At 41.1% G+C, this 23,523-nt stretch overlaps 1 protein-coding gene across 1 annotated transcript in view; it reads left to right on the top strand.

Annotated features, from left to right (window-relative positions):
- The window catches only part of lrp4 (low density lipoprotein receptor-related protein 4), a 110,453-nt gene that overhangs the window by 41,616 nt on the left and 45,314 nt on the right, over window positions 1-23,523 (top strand). The window contains exon 2 of the mRNA XM_080025984.1: window positions 4,149-4,295. Coding sequence (XP_079882110.1) covers window positions 4,149-4,295 — 147 coding nt within the window. The remainder of the gene's footprint in view (window positions 1-4,148; window positions 4,296-23,523) is intronic.

Below are 23,523 nucleotides of genomic sequence, written 5' to 3'. Positions count from 1 at the left end.
GTTCAAAGCGTGCGGCCACCCGCTCTCCGGGGCTAGGTTACCATTGTGTGTTTTGGCCCTGTCTGCTCTCTCTCTCTCTCCTCAACTACCTCACGCTCGTCATTTAACTATTTAGCAACAGCGAATTGTGAAAATGGTAAACCTTGAGGTGGTTGAATGCCACCTGGTTAGATCTGAGACTCCTTAGACGTGGCAGCTTCTGGCTATAGGCTTGGTTTGGTTGGTGAACACAGGCTTTTTGGCGGAGCTGACTGCCACTGTAGGTGGGTCAGGGTTAGGAGGAGTTGTGTCAGGGTGGGTTTGCGGGTTCATCTCTATTTGCCTTTGGGGGGGGACCACCTGTCTCGTTGCACACCAGGCCTGTTTAGACAGTTTCAGGCTGGAGTAACCAGCAGTTTGAGGAATCTTTGGTGGTCTTTGTTTTCTTTTTCTCTACTGGAGGTTTCTCTCTCTCTGACTCACATGCTCACACGCCCGCCTCCGGCAGCGAGATGTGAAGTGAGGGTTTGGCTGTCTGTCTGTATGTCTGTCTGACTGACTGACGAGTGGGTTCAACACGTCAGTCTGCATCACCTGTTACGGGTTGATACAGGGGCTTTACTCTATTCTCAGCGGGTTGGAATCCGTTGATTGCCTGGCTTTTTCCGTGGGTTTGATATAGTGATATTTATGATTTAATGTGCAAAAGAAATCAAGAGTTTCAACCTATCGAATCTACAAAATAAGCAGATTTTCACTAGTTCAGTTTCAGTAGCAAGTGGTTTTAGCACAGGGGATAAAAGCGGCAAACCAACATATTCCCTGATTAATGCTAACCTGTGCTGATCTGCAACTAAGAACCTTCCGTGTGTAATCCAAACAGTACAGACCACACACACTTTTTCAAATTGGCTTTGCTGGAAGGGTTTTGTAGGTAAAGTCAGCTATGAAAAAAGGTGCAGAAAAGTTCTTCGGTTGTGTTCATTTCTTTCCCTGACTCGGCAGTTTCAGGGAGTTAATTGGTATTAAGCAGAGTTTCTTTTAACAGCTCAGGTGGTTCTACTGTACTTGCTCCAATTACACATAGTCCAATAGACTGGACAATGTGTTGTTGCTAAACTTGCACTTCCAGCTCAAAGTGATCCACTGTCTCTACAAAACAGCCCAGCATGTGATCTGTAATCTGTGTGATGCATCAGAGGCTTGTCATGCCGGCGCTCTTGAAAGCTCCGGGCTACCAGGCCTGGCTGCTGCTGCATTGTGTGTGTGTGTGTGTGTGTGTGTAAATCTGTGTCTCTCACACTAGATTGTTATGCACTGACTTGCATAATAATCTAGTAAGGGGTGATGACTGTCTCTTTACTTAAGTATAATGGCAGTTCTGTTCAGACACACATTCATACTTGCTCAAACCAATTATCTGTGTGTTTATCTTGCACTCGTCATTATCAGTCTCATTGGTTAACTGCAGGATCTTTTCGCTTCCTTGCTACAAGTTTAGACTTTGTGATTATTTTTGATGGCAACGTAACAATACTATGAATCAATGTTTCTTTTTTATGAGCCAACTGCCAATAAACAATGCAGTGTTTTCCCTCCCTTAACATACCGAAAGTCTGCAAGTATTTGCCCCTTAGGGACGGTATTAACATTGATGCACATAATTCACTTTTAATAATTTTCTTTTACTGACTTATATATGACAATATATATCACATACTGTATATATGTGTCAATATAGTATTTATAAGAGGTGGGATGCATTATTGTTACACAATATTGGTACTAGAACAAAGATAATCTATGTTGCGTTAGTCAGGAAAAGTTGCTTCTTCCCTCACTTTTCCTTTTATGCAGATATACTTATTAGATATTCTATTATTGTATTAAAATAAGTTTTGCTTTCTGGCAGCCCAGCTTTTTGTCTTGATTGACTCTGAAATATGGACTCAGCTCGGAGCCAGTGGCTTCTGCTTTTTAAAGCATGTTTGACAAATGTACAGCCTTTGATGTGGCTTCATGTTGACACAACTACTGCTCCAACTCGCAGACTCTAATTTTGCTTTACACACACACACACACGCACAAGCACACGCACACACAGGCCTTAAACTGTACCTGTGTGTGATTATTCTGTTCTGTCTGTCTGGGGGTAAACAGCATGCCCTCGGGGTACAAGGACCATAGGAACTACAGATCGCAAGAAAATAAGAAAAGCAACTTTAAAGACAGGAAGACTGGTATGACGCCATCCCCTGTTTCCCTCCCGTTTAACTGAGACTTCTGGAAACAAACGGAGAGAGGGGAAAAAGTGGGGAAGAGGAGAAAAGAAGGGAGGCAGCTGAAGGGGAAGTGTGAAGAGGGGATGGTGGAAAGACAAGAATGAGAAGAAAGAGAGGGGAATGAAAAGAAAGAGGCCATTAATTTAGTGCTGTGGGAGGGATCTGGAGGTTACTGAGCTCTCTCTGCCAGGCCCTCCTGGGTTGACTGATGCCTTTGTGAGGAGGCCAGGAACCGCACGCACAAACACACACACTGTCACAAATACACACACCGTCACAAATACACACACACACACACACACTCAAACCTTTATTTATTTCCTCCCCTGGTCGTGATTTGCTGTGATGCGTCTATAAATGTGGTGACACCAAGTTTCTCTCTACTGTGGTGAGAAATGAGGGCAGAGTGAACGTATGGAGCCTGTGTGTGTGTGTGTGTGTGTGTGTGTGTGTGTGTGTGTGTGTGTGTGTGTGTGTGTGTGTGTGTGTGTGTGTGTGTGTGTGTGTGTGTGTGTGTGTGTGTGTGTGTGTGTGTGTGTGTGTGTGTGTGTGTGTGTGTGTGTGTGTGTGTGTGTGTGTGTTTGTATTTTGGGACAACTTGTTTGTCTCTGTACGTATGCATACAGTATAAGCAAAATGGGCCATTTTAAAGGCCCAGTAAGAGATATAGCTATAGAAGTTAGTGCTGTTGTTGTTATTATTCTAAGTAAGATTGAGCTTTTATGGCACTTCCCTGTTCTGAGAGACACTTGTATTGTTTAAGATCAGGCAGATACATTGACTGAATAAATTATGCATTTTTAGCTCACAAACTTTTTGAGAGCCTTCAGGGGGAAATTCACTAAATAAATCACTTTTGCATAGCTATAAAAATAAGCTTGTCCTACTTACCACAAAATTTCCAATTCTGGAAACATGGCAGTACATTTTCACACATGCACAAACTACACATGCTTCTAAAACCACCGTGAGGAGTTGAAATAACCTGCGACCATACAGCTGTTTACGCATGGTCATAAGGCCATCCCTCTTTCTGTTACACATTCAACACACATGTTTATGTTTTGACGGGAGAGATTCCTTTAATGAAGTCCATTCCCATTAAGACCCGGGCATGTTTGTGGCTCTCTTTGAAAATGGCAACAATTGACTTGAGGAAAAGCATATTAATCACTTGCACATAAACTGCAGTATAATGACCAAGGGCCAGAAGGTTTGTGAAGGCTCATTTCTACTTGGTGACATAGTGTGTGTGTGTAGCTGTATTGAGTGTATTGGGCTGTAGTTTGCAGTACACAGCTCTTTGGAGCAGTGACAGATGCTGCACAGCAGAAGGCAGCTCAGAAAGAAGGGCAATTTATTGAACCTCCTCATACAAAGCAGGCAGGAGTAAGGCTGATGTTCTGACTGAACTGCCATTGAGATATATTAGTATTATTAGGCGGTATACATGTGGCAGTGTTGTCATTGTTCTGCTGTAGAGAGGGATACTACTAAGAGTTATCAAAGCAGTACATGGAGGACACCAAAAGAATCTCTCTCATCTCAGAAATTCCTTCAGTAACTGGTGTTGTTTTGAACTGATAGTCCATAGATCCATTCATTAACAAAAGCCTCTCAGTTGAACTGATTTCATCTGTGCTCGTTGACATATTTGCTAGGTGAAGTTCTCTACTTTTGTTCCATTGTACAGACTTCTTAATGAGTCCACCTGCATATTTCAAACTTCATCACCTTTAGTCAGCAGGAAAATGATTGTAACTTCCGTATACCTGTCAGAATCCCTATTTGCTTATATACTTACCCAAACAAGTCATTTAACCTGAACATGTCTGAATATCTTCTAACAATGTCTTCCTCTGTGTGTGTGTGTGTGTGTGTGTGCAGGAGTTGAGGGCAGCGCAGAGTGTTCTTGTGGGAGGAACCACTTCACGTGTGCGGTCAGTGCGTTCGGGGAGTGTACCTGCATCCCCGCCCAGTGGCAGTGTGACGGAGACAACGACTGCGGGGACCACAGTGACGAGGACGGATGCAGTGAGTTCACTTTCCTTCTTGTTTTCATGCCATCTTCCTCTCTTACTCTCTCTTTCATTCCCTCTAAACTGGCCCAATTTGGAACTTAAGAAAACTACTTGAAGATGGTACTGATGATCCACGTTGAACATAAACAGATAAGATAAATCCAATACAGAAACTACAGAGTTCAATGTTGTCCAAAATCAAGAGCTCCATGTACATTTGGTCAAATTTATGAATGGCTCTTCACGATCCGTCCTCTGTCGGTACTGTGTGTGTGCTCTAAAACAAACTGTGTTAATACACAGCCTAGGCTCTGTACACTGGCATGTTAACAAAGGGGGCTAACAAAGGCTAGCAAACAACATACCAGTTTACAGAGCCTAGGCTGTGTATTAACCCTGGATTTTATTTCAGCACAAAACGGACAGGTATCGGATCACAAGGAGATATTAACTGATTTTGACACTAAGTGATTTTGACAACAACAAGCATTCGCCACCTTTTTAAACTCCAGCCACAACAACCCAGACTGTGGTTGTGCTTGGCAACTCATGGTGCAAAATGTGTGTGTAAGCCCATGACACTGATTCTTGCTAGTGTTGCTCAGGCAGTATTTTTTCCTGCCTAAATAAAGTCTATGATAGTAAAAAAAAAAAAAAAGAAAAACTATAATTGGGCCCATATGGATCCCATCATCACCCAGTGAAAACAGTGAATGGGTCACTGGCCCAGGCGGGCTAGTATTTCTGATGCGGGAGCTGAAAGGAGGGAGCTCTGCGTTGTGTAAGCCGCGTGCAGAGAAAATGCTTGAGTGACTTTTGGCAGCGGGCGGCGTTTGGCTGGAGGGTGGAAGTCTTGGCAGCACAAACCAGACAGGAGTATTTTTCCTGCAGAGCATGTCAGTTTGTCAAGTGGAGGAGATCTTCACCACTCGTCTTCTACACTCCTGTGTGTATTGATGTGCAATGTCAATGGTGGGGGTCTTATTTTTTCCCTTTTTCCTTCCTCGCTCATACAGCAGAAAGCAGATGCTGCCCTTTTGTTTGACACTTCCTAAGCCTCTTAGAGTTGTGTGTGTGTGTGTGTGTGTGTGTGTGTGTGTGTGTGTGTGTGTGTGTGTGTGTGTGTGTGTGTGTGTGTGTGTGTGTGTGTGTGTGTGTGTGTGTGTGTGTGTGTGTGTGTGTGTGTGTGTGTGTGTGTGTGTGTGTGTGTGTGTGTGTGTGTGTGTGTGTGTGTGTGTGTGTGTGTGTGTGGATATCCGTTCTCCATCAGTCTTCCTCTGTCACATTAAGCTAGTTAGGGGTTGGGAGAGGGGGGATGCTAAGTGTTATTGATCTGTTGCCAGTTAAATGTTCAGTGATTCTGCTCGCCACATATCTCGCTACATTCCTTATTTAAGGAGACACATGGCCGCAGCATGACAGATATCAGAGCATGTAGCTGGACCTTGCTAATCCATTAGTACTGTCTGATCGATCCTCCTGGACACACTCCACTTAATTTGGTAATCGCAGAGCTCATAAAGAGTCCTATTGTTGTGGGGGGGACAGCCATTGAATGCTACAGCTATAACTCCCACATATTATTCCCACATAGATAGTCACATAGTCCTGGCTGCTATACTGCCTCAGCTCTTTCCAACATTCATTTTTCAAAAATTCTATCTCAAATGAATTAATTTAGTCAGTCTTACAGTAGGATATACTAGACTAAATAATGCCATGACAACAATTCTTCACCTTTGATTTACCAACAGTTCCAGACCTGTGGGGTAACACTATCATACAATGGATACAAAGTAAACTAAAATGTAAATGTGTTTGACATGAATAGTTAACAGGTGCATTTACATGACCCTTTTTGAGCCAAAATGCATTGATGAGCTCAACTCTTAACTGCTGATTTTTTTTTGCATGCTGTGATAGGGGATTGTGCATGGAGGTTGATTTGTTGTAAAGGACACAAGCCAAAGATGTTGGGAACTACACAGTTTACTTATAGACCTTATAATGAATTGCTTTGCTTAATCACCTATTGATATACAGTTGTGTGTAACTCCAATGAACAGGACAGAGCACATTCAGCAGAGAAAAGGTGCCAACTCTCAGTTCCCCAAATACCAAAATAAAGGATTTTCTTCCGTTTTTTGGTTGAACTAATTCCCAGCAAACGCAAGGTTCATTTTCTCAGCAAAGGAACTATGTTAGTATCATGTTATTTTTGCTTTTTGAAATACCCTAAAACTCTGTGTGCAGGCTTAATTACCTTTTGAATAGGTCACATAGTAAATAGGTGTGTGTTTATGCATCACTGAGGAGAGTGGACGCCCATGTGACTCGGAGTTCTATTACACTGATTGAATTAAAGCGAGTCGGGTCGTAAAAACCCAGGGGTGAAATTTTACGGTGTTTAAGCCACATTTTCTTAACACAGCAGTAGAATTGAATTTATGGGAGGCACAGTTTTAAATGTCTGGCGGAAGAGAGCGTTTTTTCACAATTCAGCAGGAACGACAGACGTGTGTGTGTGTGTGTGTGTGTGTGTGTGTGTGTGTGTGTGACCATGAGAAAAAGTAGGCTCACAATGAAGCACAGATAAACGCATAAGAATAGCCCCATTCAGCAGCGTTGAATCTGTATAGTTTGTGGCATCCCAATGTTGTTTGAACTTTTAACGTATTTATCATTTTCAGCAATTTACCAATTTTCCCTCGAGAAAGCACCATTGGCCTGGAATGCCCTGGAGGAATCTGTGTGTCTCTGTGTGTGAAAGTCAGTTGAATTGAAGCAAAAGCAAAGTGGGCCGACCGTGTGTGTCTATGAAGCTATCTGTGTGTTAACTTGATCTAATTACAGTGTGGGGATCATGTGGAAACAGTGCGGTGCAGATGTGGCCATTCTGTGTGTGTGTGTGTCTGTGTGTGTGTGTGTGTGTGTGTGCACTTGTGTCCTCTGGTTGTGTTCCTCTGTCTTAAGTTTCATAGCTGCACAGAGACCAAAGAGGGAGTGGAGAGAAGAGCATGCATGAATTCTCTTTGTACAGGGTGGTGTGTGTGTGTGTGTGTGTCGGTGTGTGAGACTGAAGGATAGAATGTTTCGGTGTTGTCATGTCAGTCACAACACCACTTACTCGAAAGGAGTTGTTGGCAGGTGACATTGAAGAGGAAATGGTCTTTACAGCCGTAACCCTACACGTAACATCTGTCCGTTTATAGTTGTCCGACACTGGGTAGAGAAAGAGTGGCTGGGGTGGGGGGCTGGTGGTCTTTGCTGGGTGATCGTCAATCAACCCATTTTAAAAACAAAATCCAAAGTTAAAGGCCAATGTATTTAGTTAAGTTTTTACCTAACTACAAATTAGTAGCCTATAGTTTTGGTTATTTTTATTATTATTTTGCAACACTTGCAGTGCTGGGGCCTGTTGCATAAAACTAAGGGTGTATTCACACATGGAAAGTCCGTTAGTTCACTTGCTTTGGTCCAGACCAAATAGAATTTGGATTTTTTTGTTTGGTGTGGTCCACTTTCATATTGCCCCTTTTGCAAGTGAACCAGCATTACGAAGCAAAACCACACGTGATCTAAGGTCATTCATTCATTGGACAGACATTCTGGGGTGGAGAGAAGCAGGAAGAACGAAGTAAAAACTGCGAATTTATCATTGATATAATATGGAGTTAAAAATAATAAAAATGCCTACATCTAGCCTATAAATAAAGAAGAAAAAAATCTAATTATTGTTGTTTCATATGTTTATAATGTGTAGCCCTATGACAATGCCACGTTATGTGGCTTCTAGCCTACGATGTGAAACATAATTTTTACTGTATTTTTGCTGCTGGACGCGCGACTCGCGTGAAGAATAGGCTCAAACTGAAACACAGCTGATTAAGCTGTGTATCAGCTGGGTGTCAGTTCGGCGCAGTTCAGCACCAAACTGACACGGGGACAGTATTGACGGTCCCGTTGGGAAGAACAATAAAAACACACACTTCATGCAAAGCGCAGCGTGAACCTGTTGGCACTGTAGGCTACGGGAGACGCTCCTCTCCATCTGATCGCTGATCCGCACGCATCATTATCAAATGTAATATTTTCGCTCGGGGCTCCCGGTCAAACCACAACTAATCTTCCTAACAATGGCGACAACAACACTTTCCCATAATGTGAAGCTGATGGCGATTTATTAAAAAAGAAAAGAAAGAAAAGGCGCAGTGCTTCCTGCAATTGGGTCGGATCGAGTCCGGCCAAATTCACACCACAAACGAACTGCAGCAGAGTGCGTTTTGAAGCGCATCGAGACTACCTCTTCAGCTGGGTCTCGGAGCGTTTGTTTGGTCCGCCCCCGAGTGCGATTGCTGTATTCACACCTGTCTGAAAGATGCGCACCGAAGGTGGAAGTGCACCTGAGTTTGTTTCAACCGAACTAAACACAGCATGTGTGAATACACCCTTAGATAAGGGATTAACCTAGGATATTTCAGTTATCCTGGCTTGCGTTAGCCATGATCCGGTTGCATAAAAGCAGAGGGACATAAATTACCATCCTTTACGTTTATCCTTTACATTTAGCCTGGTCGGGACCAGGCTAAACGTAAAGGATAAACTTATTCTGTTGCCTGATTGGTTCAGTTAGCTGTCACTCCGATCTGAAATCAAGGTGTTTAACAGTTATTCCTTGATCTTCTGTGCACAGCTTTATTTTCATTAGCCTGTTTTTAAAGTACCACATAAAAGACTACATTGTCATTTAGTTAAATAGTTCTTATTTTTTTTTATTTAATTTGAACCATTTATAACTAACTTAATTATAATTAGATTAAGTTGAAATTATATCAATTATAATAATGTATGTGATAGTCTGTTCATATTGCAGGCTATATTTATACAATTGAATATCTATGGCAGATGACGTTGCATATGTGGGTCAAATAAATACACTTTGTACTTATAACTATCTCGAGGTGCATCTAAAACAAAATTCAATATCAATGAAAATTTCCTTTTTTCTGTAATTTAATTCAAAAAGTTAAACTTAAATATATTCTAGATTCATTACACATGAAGTGAAATTAATCTAGAATAAACATACTTTTCAGAAGGTCGACATTTCTGTATTATAAATCCTTTTTTTGATTGGTTGTATGTAATATTCTAATATTTTGAGATACTGGATTTTTTTATTCCATGATCAATCAATCATCCAAAAAGAAGGCCTGACATATTTCACTTTGTGTAATGAATCTATGAAAGTTTCACTTTTTGAATGGACTTAACATGATATTCAATTTTTTAGATGCACCTGCAGACTGCTCACTGTCAACTATTTTATCATAAAACAATGCAGGGCCATCAAGATCATTTAGCAGAGAATACATCTGCTCTATGAAATTAACTGCCCCCTGATTTACGGTTTAAACTAGCAAGGCATTGTGGGAAAATGGGCCGTCTTTTCCATTTTTCCATCAGTAAATCTGTGTTCGATTTCTGGGTCTACTTCTGAAAGCTGTGGGCTGGCACTTAACAAAATTACTTACACCTGGGGCCTATCCGAATAGTCCAATCTCCTAACCTATGAACCTCCTTTCCTATACCTTAACCCCTAAACGTCATCGGGGTTCAGGAGATATGAAAGGTGCTTCCTATCGAACATAGGAAAGACAGCACAGTTTCAAATGAATTCGACTCCACTTTTCCTAACCGACGTCATTGCGCGACGGCGAGTATTACTGACGTGAGTCACTAGCGTGAAACTACACTATTCTCCGAAAATTGACCACAACAAGCGCTCGTTTGATCCATGCGTTCTTTTCATATTGATTTTAATCAGGTTGTCGCCAACAGAGTGAGAATCACTCCCATATATCCCAATTCACATGTGGAATAAAAAGAGGCTACACTTATGTTGATGTTGAAATGAACTGCCCCCCGTAACTTCATTAAATGTGAAGTTGGTATTTTATTTTCTTATGGTGTAAATTATGTGCTACGAAAATAACTATTATGATGTTGGTCTTTTATGAGTTCTTTATTATCTTAATGGGGAGGGGAGGGGGGTATTTTGTTTTAGCCGAGTTAAATCTTCCTCTCTTCTCTTCTCCTCTCTTCTGTTTTACCTCTCGTTCGTATTTGTGTAAGTTGGTAAACTCCGGCGGTGGCCTGTTGTTTTAAATCTTGCCGCCGTAAAGGATTATGGGATACCACTATCTCCTTTCCTTTCACATAGGTTGGTCCGGAGTAACCTATGCTAAAGGAGGGTTAAAGGATGAATCGAGGCTCCTTTCCTATGCCTTTCCTAAGCATTTTGAGAATTCGGATCACCTATCCGCCGAGCACTTCCGGTTCATCTCGATAGGAAAGGACATTTCCTATGCAAAAAAGACTATTCGGATTGGCCCCTGGCTTGACAAAGCGTCCCCTTTTCATCCTGGATTGGCGTTTATGCAATTGACAAATCCAAAGTGCCCAGGCTAGGCTTTGTCAAGGCTGGCTTTATCAATCATCCTGGATATCTTAATTCCACTTTTATGCAATAGGCCCCAGCTTTACATTTCTGGATGTGATCCTAAACAGTGAACAACACTCTGCTCATTGGTCAGGCAAATGCCTCATATCAAACAATCAATCAAGTCCAAAAGCACATCGTCTAGCTACGTGAATAAAAATAAACGTTATTTAAATGTCCTTGGTAATGTTTGATCATTAACCATTTTTAGTCTTTTATCAAGTTTTCTAACAAGGTTAAAGTCAACACACCTCAAAATGTCCTCTTCTGACTTTCCTATTCATCTGTTCATTGGTCAGGCAAATTCATATCAAACAATCAATCAAGTTCAGAAGTACATGCTCTACCTATGCAGGGCTGTACAGTGCGACAGATTTGATAGCATTTGCTACTGAAATTGATCACGTGCGATGATGAATACGAATCCTTTCGCACTCGTGCGACAGGTTGATAATGAGGAGAGGCTGTCTTTAAAACACAGAGGTCAGATGCACAACACTGCTTAAGAGGGCTCTACATTAACACTGCGGGTAAATGAGTCTAAGGCAAGTACGTTATTGAGTCCACCCTTCAATTTGGCTGGTGAAAGATGTGTGCTCGGGATCTGTGTTCATGCAGCGATTCTAGGTATAAAAACTTCACGGCTTCAACGGCAATTACCGGAAGGAGACGGCACATTACCGCAGTTAAGTTAGCGCGTGTACAAACAGAACATTTCCTGTGCGCCTTCACATTAAAAGCCTGTTACTAGACAAACGTGAGTTGACTTTTATTTTGAAGCCAGTAAGAACAGGAAGTTAGCGCTTTTTTCTAACTTGAAAGGCAACTCCTTCAGCTGCAGAGAGCAGTCAACAGTATCCTAGTCTATTTAAACAAAGTTTTAAATAAGCCACTGAAAAGCTACTCCCAACACATTCACAACAACCTATTTAATTTATCCTAAATTGTACCAATATGTATACTTATTTATTTAATAGGCTATGTTTAATGTTTTAAAGTTTGGTTTTAATTAACAGAAGGACATTATAATAATAATTCTGAATCAGCAAAAAATTGCAATTGGCAGGTTAGATTCTTTTTTTCTAAATTGCAATCAGTGCACCCCTATTCATTTTTCTACAATTATTACTGCATCATATTAATTGTGAATCTCAAATGAGACCAGGATGACATGCTCAAAGGTAATTAGAGCAAAATGCAAGGGTTAAGGTTATGCAAGTTTTCAATAGCCTACTTTGTGTGCTACCAAATTTATTTTTGTGCTACTGAATTTTTTTGCTTGCTAGCACCGGTGCTACCACCTAAAAAAATAAGCGTACAGCCCTGCTATGTGAATCAAAATTAACTTAAATGTAATTTAAATGTCCTTGGTTATGTTTGACCGTTTACCATGTTTATTTACACTGTCCACAACATTTATGCAACATCATCCGCCGTCAACATGTTCTTATCCAAGTTCAGCTTGGCCTCTGAGTTTGACCTTCTGTGAACTAAATGCAACAGAATAATGAAAAGTAGTAACATAATTTGTTTCCAAATACTGTATACGATACCTCTTTTTTTTCCACCACGTTGGTCATACAGTTTCAAATCAGATTGATTTTAAAATATGCATGGTTTTGGTATTGTTAGGAATACATTTAGCTGTATAAATGTGGCTGAATGGGCCCCCTTAACTTTCTTTTCAACCCATTTTCCTCCCGCATATCTGGAACTATTGGAAGTAGCTCAGATGTCTTTTTCCACAACCACATATCCTTGTTCCATTGGAAAATTCCGATGCACTCCGAAGCTTGATCATAATGTTTAACCCTCAAGTGTGTTCCGGCTCTACCTTGGGGTCATGACAAGGCACCAGCCACTCAGCTGTAGTATCGTCACTGTTTTGGTTATGCCCAAACTGTTTTCATAGCACAGAATAGAGTATGACAAACTGTCACATACTGGGCATCATACAGTAGATGCCCTCTTGAGTTGCCTTGAAAACAAACAGAGGTAATGTTTACATTGAGTGTGCGTGCTTGCACTTCTTATTTGCTTGTTCCACAGAGCACCTTCAAGTGTCAATTTTGAAGAACGGACAATTAGGATGACATCATTATTACAGATATATTGTAAAAACAAAACAAAAAACAACCGGTAGAATGGAACCGGTAGGATATAAAGCAACTTCAGGTGTCACTCATTGGATCTGAGCTACACAACCTCCTCTCCATGGAGATGACAGTCCACACAAACACACATGAGACAGAGCTTAGAAAGGCATTCACACAGGTAGGAGAAAATAAACAAATAGAGGGAGAGAGACAAGGGCACCATGCACACAACAGGGAGAGAGAGAGTGAGAGCGAAGAGAGAGAGAGATATGGATGGCTTCACGTTGCGGTCTGGCAAAGGTAGTAGCTCTTATCACAGCCTTTCAGCGAGACCTGACGCCCCGTGAAACAAACAAGAAAATGGGAAGACGTCACCTGGTACTCGAGCCAATTGTGACGGCCATTTTTCACCCTTTTATGTGCCAGGAGAACCTGAGGGATTGCAATATTGTTAAATAACTAAACTAAAATAGGTTTTTGTTTAATGTAAATGGGGCATTTAAATGGCTGTTTTTTAAAATCCAAAATCAACTCATTTTGGCCAGAGTCTGGCACAAACGCCCACGTCACAGCAGATTGCTACTCCCATCTGTATGTCCATCTCACGCCTCATTTTACATTCAGATTTTCAGCAGTGAAGTTGCAAATCTGACATGTCAGTAGTTCCTTTCCACAACTTCGATTTTCAGAATAAGAAAGATGACGTTGAATCACTGGATGCACAAAGGATCTTTGTGAGCAAATGCACAGAAAAAAAATGACTCCAAACCCAAAAGAATGAAGGATGACACAGATATTCATCAAAAAACTCAGAACATTTCTGTTTTCATACCTCAGTAGTGGAAAGTGTAGGAATAGCACTTTACAGGGTCACACATCCCAAGGACAGAACGCTAATTAGTCCTGATGAAATTTAATGGAGGCATAACTCACAGGCGTTTCATCAAATTAATAACACCATGCTCTTTTTTTTTCATTGATACAGCTGTGTGCAGTGGGCTACACAGCTCCGGGCGGCACATGCTCAGAATAACACACTTTATTTTATGTTTGATTGTAGCGGCCAACATGTATGAGACATGAAACACAGCTTAATTAACTAAAAGTAATACACATTTAGGGTTGTTGGCAGTGGGCTCCTCCACATCCAAACACTTTCATAGGGAAAAAGGGAAGGTTACATGCTGTCTCTGTGAATGTGGTTCCTATGGAAATGGCAGCGAGTGTGTTCATTGTGTTTTGAAGGCTGCTCAGTCGGAGCAGGCCTAACTGAAGTGGAAAGTCGTATGAAAAGGGAAGAAGGACAGAGAAAAAAGTGCTGAAAAGAAGGGGAAGATGGTTGCCTTCATGTCGTGGTCAGTGCTTTCAGCTAAACCTCTTTACAGCTCACTTCATAATCCACTTTTACTCAAACTTAATCCAAAGGCATTGCACTCTGATAACTACAGTGGGGCTACTGTGTCATACTTGAAGATTTATATTCCCGATGACAACTTTAATTGTGTTTTGACATACTTTTATTTTGATATTCCATTCCGAGTGGTATATTAAAACTGGTCTAGACGTCTCAAAGGAAATGTATTTTTTTTCCCTCTCTTTTTTATGACCTGGATGTTATTTTTGTCACAGCTTCAGCTTCAACAGCTTTTTTTCCTTACGTTTTTTTTTTTTTTTTTTTTAGTGGGGTGGTTGCTTCATATGCTAAAGGATTTAAAATGAAACGAAAAACCCTATTCAGACATTAACTGTGCAATATCCACAAAGTACCCAATACACTCCCTGCGTTTCAAATCGCATACTCTTTCTTTTGTCTATTCTACATACTACATATGACCATAAAAATAATCTAGTTATCATACAGTAGGTATACAATTGGGACATACTTTTACTTGTTTATTTCATCATAACATTGCGCCTTGATCTTGCCTCTTGCTCCGTCGCATCCCCTGTTGTTTTCATACGGAGGCTCCTTCGATGTGACGTCACCTCTGGTGCGCACTGGATTGTGGGTCAGAATCGCCCAAACAGCATGCTATTTTCAACACTAAAAATGGATGTAGTAGACCTCCGGGTATTTGCATACTTTATCTGACCACAAAAATTGGGACATCCTAAATCTTTTTTCTACCATACTAAATAGCAGAACGTATGGCTATTGTAACGCAGTCAGTACTTTTCTCTCATATCTTATCTTGCTCTCTGTTTACCTGTTGTTGTGCTCCATCAGTTCAAAGCCACTGTGAATGCATTAACACACACCGATAGAGTGGCTTCATAACAACAGTAACAACAGCAGATAAGACCCCATCATCTTTAAAGACGTCTACATATTCAGCTATTTCACTAGTCGTCTTTTCTCTCCTCCACCCCTCGCTGTTTTGAGATCATCCGTGAAGTTATTTATCTTGCTGCATTTCACTTGCATTGAAGTAAGCTGGATGTGAGCAGAAACGTGCACCCGCTCGCTTTCACACACACGCACACACACACACACACACACACACACACACACACACACACACACACACACACACACACACACACACCCCGGTGGATAGGCACACTCTTGAAGTCCTGCTGAGTTAAAAGGAGCTAAGGGTTGTGAAAGAGTAAAATGCTTTGGGCCAGAGTGATGAGACAGGGCCGCAGTGGAGATAGATTTGAAGGACTCTCTGTGGTGTGTGTGTGTGTGTGTGTGTGTGTGTGTAAATGAAAGGGGGGGGGGGGATCTCTGTTGTCTGGATTGCAAGAGCTGCATGAGGTTTGGGTTTCCTCTGCTGCAGGCTCACACAAGTCTGTGAGGTTTGGGAAATGGGTGTGTACCACAAAGTGAAATACACATGCTCACAGGTACACACACACACACACACACACACACACACACACACACACACACACACACACACACACACACACACACACTTGCGAGGGCCCTCCTTTGGATTAATTTCAGGATATCTGTCGGATATAACCGGGCCTCATGGCGGCGTTACATTTATCATATGTATGAGAGGATTCCTCTTCAACGAACTCGCTTGAGTTTAATTGGGAGCAACGGCTTCAAAATAATTAGTTTGAATTCAAGTCCTTCAACTCTATTAAAATGTTGAATGAATTACATTTGTTTGTATACTTGGTGTTGATGATAGTGATACATTGGCTTTTATGTTTTTTTCCAGAGCTGCCGTTGTCCTAACGTAAATTTGAAATCAGTCTTTTGAACAAAAGTAGGGAGACATGGCTGCTGTGTCCTTGCTCCAAATATCCAACTGGTTCCCACAAGGGCGCACGCACGCACGCACGCACGCACACACACACACACATACACACATAAACCACCCCAAAAAAAATCTGAAATGCCCCCTCCGTCTTTTTAATCCACACAACTCTCTGCGGTTTTCTAGCCAATCGGAGAGCAGCTGTGACCGCGGGAGCTCGAGCCGATTCCAAAAGCCGTGAGCGGAGAAGATTAGGACCCCATTCCCTCCTTCTCTACGTGTCCATTTCTCTCTCTCATCCCTTCATCTTGGCCTCCCTCAATACCACCATACCTCCCTCTATTCTCTATGGCCTCTCTGACCACGGGAAACCTGCAAACACTCTTTTTTACCGGAGACTTTCTCATTTATTTCTCCCCATGTGGTTGAGTTTGTTACTTTCTTTCTGTCTCTTTCTTTCTTCTCTTGTTGCTCTTGCAGTCTTATAGGATATGACCCTGGTTGTTTGTAGACATTAGCATAATCCTCCTTCACTCCTTTTCTTCAACCACCCCTCCGCTCCAATGCTCATTTGTTCCTCTCCTCCTCCTCCGCCTCCTTCCTAAATATTTACTCCCTGCTCAGTAAACTCGGGGCCAACACACTTGTTCACACAGAAGAGGACACGATTAGGGGCCGATCGAGGACAGAGAAAAAGAGGGATAGACAAAGAGCTTATTGGTCTCTTTTTTTGGCCCTGGCTTCTACCTTCTTTGTAGTTCTTGTATTTAAGCTTGTTTGGGAAGGTTTACAATATGCTCTGTGTGTACTTTAAACAGACCGGAGAGGATGGATTAAGGTTTAAGTGTGGAACAACGTTTTTTTTTTTCAAACTTTTTTTATGTAAAATATTTATTGTTTCAGTAATATTGTCTAATTGTGCTGAGTCCATATTCTATAGATTCTACAGATGCTACACGTTGTCATTTTTCTCACTCCCTACCGTGGTATGTGGTCGGCATGAAATCAAACAAACAAGGAGACATAGCAGTTTATATCCCTTTGTGGCAGGGCTTTTGTGGACTGTATTATTATATTTTATATATATTTGTTAATTTCTCTCAAGCACCGCTTCAACTTTGCCTTTTTTAATTTTATTTTGATAACTCCCGCCCAGTAGCACTCGGCTCAATCATCATGAATTGCTTGGAGCTTGGTTAGTCCAAACACATTCAGTTGGTGTGGTAACGAGGCCCACAGCAGTAGGTTAGATTGTGTGTAAATGTTATTCAGTCAACTCCACTTGTTTGGTGTTGAGACATAGTCTTTATGCTGAATGATGACATGCTGATATGTTCAATGACTTGTTCATTCTATCACTCACAAATCGAACGCAGGTTGGGTGTTGACATTGAAGGTGCCTGAAGTAGACACATGCATCTCGCTGTCTCATAACTGCAGCTGTGTTTACTTTGGTTGAATTAGTTTTTGTGTGTGTGTGTGTGTGTGTGTGTGTGTGTATATTACCTGCCTGAACTCTTTCTCACACTGGTCTTTTATCTATTCAAATCAATCTGTGTGCTGACAAACAACGTACATTTATATGTCTTTCCTGCTGGTGGCTCAAGGACGGTCTTTTTGATCCAAGAAAAGACATCTTCACAACTGCTAGCTCAACATCTCTTGATACTTGAATGTCCCTTATCACCAGAGTGAGACCAATTTCAGTGATTCTGATCTTTCACCAACAACTCAATCAGGCCATATTTTCCACTTGTATACAGAACGATATTGAAATCTCAAGGATAGACACTAGACACAGCCATGAAATGTATAGAGCACAGTCATTTAATGACCTTTTTCCTGTAGTGCAACTGTCGGAGCACACACATAATTGATGGCCCCGCTTACTGGAAAGACATTGAAGCTAATAGCCAAGGGGATGCTAACTCTTCTTAGTAAAAAGAAGACACAATATTTATTATACATTTCCCCCAAGATTTATGAGTTCATTTGCATTTTTGGGGGGCTTTTATTACATTTATTCTCTCCAGTCTTTTTTTTTTGCATTCTGGCTCAAGGTTGTCTCTTTACTTCTTTCGAACAGTCTGCCTTTTTTTAACCCCTCGTTTTGAGTATAATCCTGTTTTATATCTGCAAAATCCTTGTCCAATAAACGGTCAGATAGCGCAAAAGAGTAATCCTTCTAAAGAGATGAATGACCTGCTGCAAATGGGTGTCCAAGGAACTTGCTACGTAACATTTCCGAAATGATTACTTCATTAAGCCAGTGACAGATAATCATAATGGTGTTAAACTTTCATTATTAGGCCACATTAGAGCATTTCCTGTCATTCAGCCTATTAAAAAGAGAATGAGTGGGTTTGTCTGGTGACAGCGCTCGAGTATATCTTATTGGTGTCAAGACCTCCGCAGAGATTTGTCATAGCAACAAGCGGATGTCTCTGCATTAATTTGCCCTGAAGGACGGTAAAATGTCTTGTGATGATGATGATGATGTCATTGCAATCCGTGCACACACTGATGCACGTCTGCAGCTCATTCAGTACCAGTAGTGTGCTCGTACAGTTTTAATAGGTTTAGTTATACTTTATCCCCTCTATAATAGTATAGGTGGAAACAAGGAAACATTGTTCTTTTTATTTCAGCGAATATATTCATACTTTTTATTTCACATTTATTATTAACTATGGATGGAAATTCAAGATTTTACTCTCGAATCATATTATCATATTGTATCATTTCAGGTAAAGCTATAGTGTGTAACTCCTATATTCATGGCGCATATTCATGGGGTAAGCCTTCAGTGATTTTGCATGAATTGTATACCTTCTGTTGTACGTGAAATCAACAAATTAAGCATTTCTTTGGGATATTTCTGAGCTTCTGCGCAAGTGTCAGGGGGTGACGGTAGTTTGTAAAAGCTGCCATACTGAGAAATAGAGACGGATTTTGTGGCGCTGATAGGCTTAATCAACTTTGTGTCAACTCGTTAGGCGAAGGCTTGAATATAACCGACATTCTTTTATAAATAAAAATAGTTACGATAGCACAATAGCTTTAAAACTATCCAACGGTAAGGTTGGTCAAATTTGCTCCACATTCAAAAACATCTTCCACATAATGCACTTGTATTATTATTTTGCAATATAGATTGAAGCTAGCTTCAGAAAGCTATTTATCACACCTGCAGTTTTTCAATGGTTCTATCTATGAAGGCGAAGTGAGTGGCATTGCGGGCGTGGCGAGGCAGGAGGTCTGTTTACTGTAGAGGTGGAGGAGAGAGAGAGAGAGAGAGGGCCCATCACACACACACACACACACACACACACACACACACACACACACACACACACACACACACACACGCCGCCGCCACCGTCCGTTATGCTGCCAAGAAAAACTGTGCTGGCAGTCAGTGCCACTCCGCTCGCTCTGACGGACTGAAATATGCGCTGGCTTCAGACCAGAGCTGTCTGAAAATCAGATAAGGCGCCTCTGTCGGGACCGGCTAGCAGGAGAGGGAAAATAAAGAGAGAGTAGAGGGGAGGAGGAGAGCTTGACGTGAATGAGAGGGTATAGGGGGGAATTAGTTTGAGTTGGAGAATAGTGTTGAGGCAACAAAAGGGATATACTTGTAAATAAAAAAATAATAATAATACATAATTCATTTCAAAGGCATGTTTCATTTTAACAAGTTACCACGTGATATGCATTGTTATATTGACGTGTTGTGTGTACTGCTCTCCTGAGCCAAGACATTGGTCAACGTTGATGCTATCCAATCCATTATATTAAGACTTTTCTATTTTTAATCTATTGTTTTGGCATCCTAAAAGGGAAAAAACCCAACAGCAATAATATTAATCTTACAGTGAAGTAGAGGAGAGGACAATGCTTGGAGCGTCTAAGAGGAGAATCTTCTCACATGCCACAACATGAATAATTTGGGTCCTTGAGTGTCAGTCAGAGGTACCAACCAACGGAAGGAATGAGTGACAGTTTGGGGGATTATTCTGCCTGCTGAGCTCATCTTTGGCTCACTCTGCCTATGGGCCCATTTGAGTCATTTGTCAATTAAATCAAATAAAGAAGATGGAATGTGGTAACCGCCTTGGTTTTTTATGGTTGTGGGCAAGTCCACACACTAGCTATATACCCTCAACTGTTGCAATCAACTCAGTCATCCAGGCATGTGTGTGTGTGTTAGTGTGTGTGTGTGTGTGTGTGTGTGTGTGTGTGTGTGTGTGTGTGTGTGTGTGTGTGTGTGTGTGTGTGTGTGTGTGTGTGTGTGTGTGTGTGTGTGTGTGTGTGTGTGTGTGTGTGTGTGTGTGTGTGTGTGTGTGTGTGTGTGTGTGTGTGTGTGTGTGTGTGTGTGTGTGTGTGTGTGTGTGTGTGTGTGTGTTGTCTGGCTGCTTGATGTCAAACATGGAGTCAAGATAATAATTCTAGACACACTATATCTCCAGATCACCATTGTGGATAAATGCTTTCATTGGAAACAACAGTAATGTGGAGGTGAACCGACCTGTTTTTAGAATGGCAGAGCTGAAGACTAATTCCTCTAGAGTCCACATCTGTTTTTTTAGTCAGACAGTGTTGTCTATCTCTCTCTTTCCCTCTCTCTACTCTCTTTCTCTTTTTCATTCTCTCTCTCTCCCTCTCTCTTGCTCGTCTGTCCATCCTCCTATCCGTTGAGCCGTTGTGATAGGAGGTGTTTGGGGCAGATATATTGGTCCCATTAGAGCCACTTGATTCAGCTGCTATATAGCAAAGGGGAGGCCATTAACTCTGCTGCTCAAGGCCACTTACAGATGCACACATACATCGTCTAAAGACATGGAACACACACACACACACATACACACACACACACACACCTTATTTCATCAGGACTACATTGACGAGGCCTGTTAATGCAAAACTCACATCAACATTTGAGTATGTGTCAATATCCATTTAAACAAATCTCCTATCAAAAACACACACACACACACACACCGGAATGACCTCTGTGGGAAGGACCCGTGGAATGCAAGTTGGAATGTTTGAGCTCGGATGAGAAAAGCCCGTTGGTTGAAGCCAGGAGGTGTCTGTGTGTCAATGTGTCATTGTTTCACCTGGAAAGATCATGCTGGGTCATGAATGAACAGGTTAATAAACTAGAGGCTTTGCTTTAGAAAGATTTGAGCGAGTTCCCAAAACGGTTGGCCAAATAAAATGCACTTCTATCACCTGCTGCCACTGTTATGTAAAGGCCATGAGCAGGATATTACAAACCAGAAGGCAATGTGTCAGACATCTGGTATTAGTGGCATGTGAAATCTGACGCCATCTTTGAGGCTTATGCTTCTGTCAGTGCTCGTACCTAAAATAACTGCAACTATAAATATTGCTTTCAACATGCGCATAGTGCAATTCCTTTGTGTGTCTAATTGTTCATTCAAAAATATATATTTTTATGGAGTTTATTTCATGTACTACTTGATAAATGGAAAGCTGGCAAACTGTAAACTTTAGAGCAGTTTATAAAAACACTAAAATTAAATAAAAAATTGCTATCTATCACAATTTATGAATCGTAACTCCTGTATGGTGATAGATATATCTATGTCGAAGGAAAGTAGAATAAATCATATCATGATTCTTAGAATGCCACACATTTAAGGTTAGTTTTGAGCGTGTAAGTCTGTGTGTGTTTGTGAATACAAAAAGTGTGTGTGTGTGAGAGAGAGAAACACGTATTTATTTGCATACACTTGTTATCTCTCCCTATTTGTGTGCTTAAACAATTCCACACTGTGAACACGGTGTGTTTACTTAGCCTGTGCAGCTACAGTTTGCTTATGTCTACGTATGTGTTGTGTGTGTTGTGTGTTGTGTGTGTGTGTGTGTGTGTGGGTCCGGGTGCGTGTTAACACCACACTGTCTTTGTCTTCAGATAAACTGAATTATTTATTGAAATGTTGAGCAGCAGCATTTTTCTCCTCTTGTTAGCTGAGGTCATAAATGTGCTGACGCCTGGCCAGAGATCCTTTCAAAATGCCAGAACTCTACTGACAGACTCTGTGGATGTCTTGCTAATGGACCGCTGTGAATTTATCTTCTGAACCTCCAGCTTATTGCAGCAGTTATGGCAAAATATTGAACTCAAACCATATTTCATTGTAGCTTTGTGATATGAAAGTGATTCATGTCAACTGAAAGGAAAGTTGTCCTGTCAGACCTCACTCTTATAGGAACATACCAGTAGTTTTCCATTGTTGTATCGCAGTCTTCTTTAATGGCCTTTCAATTTGATTTTGATTGTTGGATTCCAAATTAAATTAAGCATTGATTAATTTTGTCAATACAATTTCAGTTTTTAAAAGCTATACAGATATATAAAACTAAACTAAAACAATTGGTTGATTTATAAATGTTGTGGATACATTTCATTGGCCAGATAATTGATAAATCAAGTAATCATTTCAGCTCTCCGAAGATTCAAAACTGATTTTGAATGCTAAAAAAAAACAGTTGGCTACTAATTATACGCTCTCAAAAACCTTTTCGCCGCTTTCTGTTTTAATGCTTATGTCAGATGTTGATTTTGATCAAGAACAAGACATTCCCGATCTGTGAGCGTGTTCATGAATCTGCTCCGACATCCAAATATTGATTGTTGGCTTTGACCAAAAACCAAACTGGTCATGCGCTTCTGTACGTTAATGGAACATCAAATCTAAAAGGCCCATTTGAGCATGTTGAAAAAGATTCTAGTTGTTTCTTGCTTTTTAACTGTTGGATTTTTTTGATGTTGGCAACAGACTCTCAAATACGTTTTAGACCACTTGGGAGGCTTTTCAACACAGTCTGTTCTCACCACGGTACAAACATGTTACATTGACTTTGACAGAAGCATGAAGGCAGAAAATGTTCAGAGTAACCTCTTGTCAACCACATTTTACGTCCCTCCTACAAATTGATGTTTCACACTTCACTGAAATAACCTGAAACCAATGGCTGCCTGGAAGGAAATGGATAAAGAAACTGATGCTATGATTGGGTTAATTAATTTCAGAAATTGGAAATTGAGCCAAATCGCCAGCATGATTTAGACAGAGAGTTCATGACAAGGTGACTGAGGACAATTACAAGGGGTGACGGAGGGAGAGATCGGGCAAGCAAGATTGTATAGTTTTCTAATGTCTCTCTCTCTCTCTCTCTCTCGCTTTGTGTTCGTCTCTGTATAATGTAAAATGCATGCGGCGGTATGTGGGTCAGTGGGGTTTTCACTGCCCCTGGAGAGCAGAGCCACACCCCGCCTCTCTCACACACACACACACGCACATACACACACTTCCTTTAATCCACTCCCTTGTTCTTCCGCATGTCTGCCCCTGCCGCTTAACTCGCCGCGTTACGTCATACATTTTTCATAAA

The sequence above is a fragment of the Ammodytes marinus genome (genome assembly GCF_949987685.1).
Source record: "Ammodytes marinus genome assembly, chromosome: 1".
NCBI lineage: Eukaryota > Metazoa > Chordata > Actinopteri > Uranoscopiformes > Ammodytidae > Ammodytes > Ammodytes marinus.
This window is presented reverse-complemented; position numbering and strand designations above follow the sequence as displayed.